The sequence below is a fragment of the Chlorella variabilis genome, assembly GCF_000147415.1.
Source record: "Chlorella variabilis unplaced genomic scaffold CHLNCscaffold_19, whole genome shotgun sequence".
Classification (NCBI taxonomy): domain Eukaryota; kingdom Viridiplantae; phylum Chlorophyta; class Trebouxiophyceae; order Chlorellales; family Chlorellaceae; genus Chlorella; species Chlorella variabilis.
The window spans coordinates 955,783-961,782 of NW_005435069.1; the positions used below are offsets into that span (position 1 = coordinate 955,783).

Below are 6,000 nucleotides of genomic sequence, written 5' to 3' on the forward strand. Positions count from 1 at the left end.
CACGCTCCGTGGCTGATCGCGGCTTGCCGTTGGTGCATATGCTGCAGACATCCCACATGCCGCACTGGATGCGCAGCAGGCCCCTGCGATGACTCCTGCGGTAGCGCCAGCCGAGGCGGCAGTTGCACCGCCGCCGCCGCCCGCTGCCGCAGCCGCGCCCCCCACGCCCACCACCAGCGGCCTGGCTGCCGAGCTGGGTGCAGCGGTGCGCAGCAGGAGCACAGGCATCTCCCCGCCACAGCTGCAGCAGCCCAAGGGCACCGCCACCAACAGCAAGTGGGCGCAGTATGCGGCACCCGGCGCCGCCGCTCGCCCCAAGCGCCAGCTGCGGCGCGTCAGCGCGGGCGAGACCCTGAGCGCCGCGGTGCTGGGCACCAGCCGCCTGCGTCTGCTGCTGGCGGCGCTGCTGGCTGTCCTGCTGGCCTCACGCTGGGATGCGGCCGCTGTGGCCAAGGCTGGCGCCGGCCACGGCTCCCAACCTGCCGCTCCAGCAGCCGCAGCAGTTCCCGCTTCTGCCAGGCCCTGGACCGAGCTCGGGGCTAGGTGGCAGGGCTTGGTGCAGCAGGCCAGGTCCGCGGTGTCCTCGCTTCCCTCTCTGGGGAGAGTTGTCAAGGAGCATGAGGAAGCGCAGCGCCAGCCGCAGCTGCTGGCTGGGCTGGCAAGAAAGGTCAAGGCGCAGGTGGCGGCAGCGGCAGCCAGCCCGGCAGGCCGCCAGGCTGCCGCTGCAGCACAGCTACTGCACTCCAGGCTCTCCGAGGCAGCAGCCTCGCCGGCATGCCGCCAGGCCGCTGCCGCCGTGCAGGCGCTGCGGGCCCAGGCAGCCGCGGCAGCCGGCTCGCCAGCCGGGCAGGCGGCGGCAGCGGCGGCGCAGGCCGTACGGGCCAAGCTGGTTGCAGCTGCTGCATCGCCTGCGGCACAGCAGGCCAAGGCCGGGCTGGCGCGGCTGGTGGGCCTGCCACAGCTTCTGCACGCCCGCCTGGAGGCGCTGGCAGCGGTGCCGGCTGTGCAGGCGGCGCTGGACACGGCCGCCAGGCTGCCGCCACTAGCGGCCGTCGCGCTGCTCAGCCTGAGCCTCATCGGCGCTGCGGCGGCGGCGCTGGCCGCTGCCCCCAGCCTGGTGCACAGCACGGTGAGTGAGGTTGCCGTGGCAGATCCAGCAGGGTCGCTGGAAGCATGGGGCAGCCCGGCTGGCCGGCCTGCTGCCTGCCGGCTGCAGCATCTGTGTGCCAGCTCATCCCAGTGGCCACCACTGCCCCGCTGGTTCTGACAAACACCTCTTCCTGCCCCGCCCTGCCCCTGCACCTCTGCAGCTGGAGCTCGACCTGCACACCCCCGGCCTGCTCATGCGGCTGGCCAGCGCGGTGCCCGGCCTCGCGCGCCGGCTCAGCCTGCTGGCCGCCTGGCAGCGCCTGGCGACGGGGCTGCTGGACGACGCGGCGGCGTTTGTGGTGGCACTGGTGGCCTACCACCAGCTGCCGCAGCTGACGGCCGGTGCCCAGGCCTGGCTGCACAGCTAGGGCCGCATTACAGCGACAGATGCCATCCCTCCCTCCAGCGCCCCGCTTTGCCGCCTGCTGGACTGCAGCTCTTGCCCCTGCTTGCACGATCCATGTGTTGTTGCAGAGAGAGAAACACAGTGCGGTAACCGGCATGTACTACAAGAGAGCAGGACGCACGTCCCGCTCCTGGCTCAGCGACGTGCAAAACAGTCAAACAACACAGGCAGAATGAACGTCAGATTTGTGTCGGCGACACGTGAATAGTAGGGTGCACATCTCTTAGCCAGTACTGGGGAGTCGAAGCTGGCATGCAAACAGAGAGAGGGGTACGTTCGTTTGTTGGAGGGACTTGCATTTTCAGATAGAGAGTCAACACCCGATAGAAAGCAGAAAAAGAGGCGGCATGCATCGAGGCACGCTGATCAACTGGCACAGCCTTGCATGGGAGCAGCAAAGCCGAGCGAATAAATAAGTGTGGGCAGCATGAAACGAAACATAGGACAATAGGAGGGGGGTTGCATGGAGAGGGGTCACCGGCGCTGCTCGCCCTCACTCAGCAGCCAGGCAGGCTGCCGCCAGGCGCCGATCAGTAGAACAGTGGTAGGTGTTGCAAGCTCAAAGTGGGGGGCGGGGGTGCTGGCAGGAGGGAGCAGCAATGGGGAGCGAGAGCAGGGGTGGAGGTCACGTGCCACCTGCCTCGTCTGCCCAGGCCTCCAGCTGCTGCGCCACATACTGGCAGGCATCTGCCGCATGCGCCTCATACACCTCCTTCATCTGCTCCGCCATGCCGGCAGTCCGCAACTTGTAGCCAGCCTGGCAGTCCTTGGCTGCAGCGCGGGGCCGGGGCGCAGAAGAGGAGGCAGCACCGGATCAGGCGCCGCGGGGCAGCAGGAGCATGGTGCCCAGCAAGCAGCTGCGGTGCGCTTGGCCAGACGGCTGGGCAGCTGGGAGGCGGCAGGCAGGGAGAGAGGGCTCACCGGGCCCAGCCGTGAGCAGGGCGATCAGCTGGTCGTACGTTTTGGGGCTCATAGGCGGCACAGTGCTGGACAGCAGGCCGCACAGGGAGGTGCCGGCCTGGGGGCTCCAGCTCTCTGCAGCCACGCCCCACACAGGCACAGGGAAGGAGGGGTGCGCAGTTGGCTGGCGGTGGCAGCAACAACGGGGGCAACAGCCAGAGGCTGAAGGGACGGCGCGAGGGAGCGTGCCTCCGTGGCGGCTGCCATGCCGCTTGGTGCTGGGAGTCTGCCATGGCAGGCGCGCTGTTCCGGCTGCATGCAGCCGTGCAGCTGCTGTGCAGCTGCCCGCCCACCTTCCAGGAACTGCACAAAGGCGGCGTAGTGAGCGCTGCTGACGCGGGTGAGCGTGTTGGCAAGCGCAGACAGCTCGGGCGTCAGGTCGGCGGCGCGGCGCATGCACCGCGCATACAGCGTGGGGTCGGAGGCAAACTCGCCGCAGCCTGCGCGCGGGCGGGAGGGCATGGGTGCAAGGTGGGGCGCCGTCAGGGCTGGGCAGGTAGCGCCGGTCTGCGACGCGGCAGCTGTGCTGGCATCCGGTCCGCCACAGCGGCAGCGCCACCTCCCAATCCTCCTTCACAAGCACCACCATGCAAAAAACACACACGCAACACCACCAGCACATGCACACACATCACACACACACACATCACACACACATCACACACACACACATCACACACACATCACACACACACGCACTGCCGCACCCACCCGACACATTGGTGGTGGCCAGCAGCCAGGGCAGCGTGCGCTTCCACATCGCCGCCACCGCCACCGACCCCTGCGGCTGCGCCTGGAAGTCATCTGTTTCCGCCAGCGAGGCCGCAAAGGGCATGGCATACAGGCAGCGCTGCGCCTCGGCGTTGGACGGGTCGGTGAGGTAGCAGCGCTGCATGGCTTGCAGCAGCGGTACTGCCAGGTCGGCGAGCGCGGTACCGTCGGGTATCCCCTCCCCCTCCAGCAAGCTGGCGTTGCAGGACGCAGGCAGCGCGCCTCCTATCATGTACAGCGCCGGCAGCAGGTCGGCCGAGACCTCGGGAGTGTCGCCCGCGGCGCCGCCGGGCTGCAGCTGCAGCCCCGTGTCGCCCGGCCCGCCCGCAAGCACATCCAGCAGGCGCATCCACAGCGGGGTCAGCGTGAACTCCTCGCACATGTACAGCGTCAGCGGCTGCGCCTCCACCAGGGCCAGCTGCGCTCAGGGGAGGGAGGGAGCAGGGGAGCGGGTGGAAGGCGAGGGTGGCGAGCAAACAGGGAGGGGTAGCAGCTTTGAGCCGCGCAGCGCCTGGCGTGTCACGCAGGGGCTCGAATAGCGTCCAAGACGTGCGGCGCGTCCGGCGCGCATGCAGGTGTGCGCCTGGCCCGGGGAGGGCCTAAGCAGGGGCGGCGCGCTGGGCGGTGCGGCTGGGAGGGAGAGCAGGGGCAGGGGCGCACCGGCCACAGCATGCGCGGCCCGATCAGCTGCTTCAGCGTGTCGTTTGACTCCACGCTGGTCTGCAGCCACTCGGCGCTCAGGGCGGCTGCCATGTTCTTCGTAACCGCTCGGATGTACTCGCCAAAATCAGACTGCGGCAGGCACAGGCAGGGAGGTGAGGTGGGGCAGGCACAGGCAGGGAGGTGAGGTGGCGCAGGCACAGGCAGGGAGGCAGCGCATCGCAGACGACGCAGGGAGGGGCAGGCGGGCGGGCTTGTGGGCGGCAGCCCAGCCAGCCTCCCGCCCAGCACCTCACCGAGCACTCTGGCTGCTCCTTGGCCACCCAGCCAGCGTAGCGCTTTATCTGGAACAGCGAGTCTAGGGCGGCGCGCCCAATCAGGTACTGCCACTGTCCTGCGGCAGTACGCAGGCGGGGCAAGGCCAGACGGCCGGCGGCGGAGGCTTCGCATCAGCCCCGCCCGACAACAGCATGGAGGCACGGCGGGCGCTGCCGCGGGCGGGCCCGGCAGCAGGGCCGGCCGCCCGGCGAGGCCGCGGCGAGCGCCGCGCTCACCGTCCCGCGGCGCGCCGCCATCCTTGACCGCCGCCTCCACCGCCTGCAGCACCGTCACGCCCGTGACGCCGGCTGCCACCGGCTGCGAGTGTCCCGTCATGGCCAGCGCCAGAGCATCGCTCAGCACGGCGGCGCCCTCCAGCAAGTCGCCCTGCCGCGTGCAGCAGGTGGTGTTGCTCTCTGCACACGGCCCGGGCGGGGAGCGTCAAGCTGCGGACGGGCCGCCGGTGGCAGGAGCGGCTGGCACCAGGCACAGGCAGCGATGCAGCGAACGTGGAGGTGCCTCCCCAACAGGGCATGACATGGACGGGCGCGGTGCACTCTGCGCTCACCCGCGTCTGTCTCGCAGATGTCTGTCATGTCTGCCATCACTCCCAGCAGCGCTGAAAAGTGGGACTCATTGTAGACCGATCGCATCAGCCTGCGCGCGCAGGCGGCACAGGGGCAGGTGGGGTTGTGGTGTGGTGAGGCACATGCGGGCACAGGGGGCGACAGGTGGAGCGAGGGCGAGCCGGGCGCGTGCTGGCGGGCCGGGCTTCTGCTGCAGGGGACATGACCGCGCCTCCCGCTTGCTGCGCAAGCAGCCAGGTGCTGCTGGCACCACCAGGCGCGCGTACCTACCGCCACCACCACCAACACATCAACACACACACACACACACAGATTCTCTTCAACACCGCCGCCGCCGCCACACACTCCTGCAACACCGCCTCCCGCCGCCCACCTGGCGCCCTGCTGGCTGTCGACCCAGGTGGGGGTCTGGATGAGCTCCCCAAACCGGGCGGCCCAGCGTCCCGCGTGGTTGCCCTCCCGGGAGCAGGAGGTCAGGTTGTCCATGGCGACGGCGAGGGGGAAGTAGCGCTGGCCCTCGGGGAAGCTGCACGGCGCTTGCAGCTGCAGGGGGGGGCGGCGCGCAGCGGGCGGGACGGCGGGGAGGTGCGGGGAGGGGTCAGGCCAAGGCTCGGGGAGAGGAGGCAAGGGATGGCAGGGGTGGCGGGGAGAGGAGGCAAGGGATGGCAGGGGTGGCGGGGAGGTGATGCAGCGGCCAGGCACTTGCAGACAGCCCTTCCTGGCCCACATGTGGCGCCAGCCGCGGCCGCCGCTCGCCGCCGCTCACCCTGCTGGCCAGGTCGGCCACCCCGAGCTGCCCCGCCAGCTCCTGGCTGATCTCAAAGGAGCAGAAGGGTCGGGAGGTGCCCCCCAGCGAGTACAGCGTCTCGTTGTAGTTCCACATGCTCAGCAGAGTCGCGTTGGTGGGATCATCTGCCAGCAGCTGGGGCGGGTTGGGCGGGTCGGGGTTCCAGCTCACCACATAGCCGTTGCCTGTGGAGTTCTCGTCCACACGGATGATGGGGTACAGGGGCCTGCGGGCCAGCGCGGGGGTGGGGAGGGCGGCAGGGAGCCGGGTGAAGCGGTGCAGCGGCGGCGGCGTGTGGCGCGGGAGGGAGGGAGGCAGGCAGGTGCCGCCGGGCAGCTGCCGCCGTGGGGCGAGGAGGAGGG

The 6,000-nt window shown here is 69.8% G+C and overlaps 1 protein-coding gene across 1 annotated transcript in view; it reads right to left on the reverse strand.

The window, feature by feature from the left end:
- Positions 1 to 2,180: 2,180 nt before the first annotated feature.
- The window catches only part of CHLNCDRAFT_137495 (hypothetical protein), a gene marked incomplete at both ends in the record, with an annotated part of 6,986 nt that continues 3,166 nt past the window's right edge, over positions 2,181 to 6,000 (reverse strand). Inside the window, 10 exons of the mRNA XM_005845170.1 lie at positions 2,181 to 2,326; positions 2,477 to 2,590; positions 2,809 to 2,955; positions 3,227 to 3,704; positions 3,947 to 4,078; positions 4,243 to 4,340; positions 4,501 to 4,680; positions 4,833 to 4,921; positions 5,225 to 5,394; positions 5,579 to 5,864. Of these exons, the coding sequence (XP_005845232.1) occupies positions 2,181 to 2,326; positions 2,477 to 2,590; positions 2,809 to 2,955; positions 3,227 to 3,704; positions 3,947 to 4,078; positions 4,243 to 4,340; positions 4,501 to 4,680; positions 4,833 to 4,921; positions 5,225 to 5,394; positions 5,579 to 5,864 (1,840 nt within the window). The remainder of the gene's footprint in view (positions 2,327 to 2,476; positions 2,591 to 2,808; positions 2,956 to 3,226; positions 3,705 to 3,946; positions 4,079 to 4,242; positions 4,341 to 4,500; positions 4,681 to 4,832; positions 4,922 to 5,224; positions 5,395 to 5,578; positions 5,865 to 6,000) is intronic.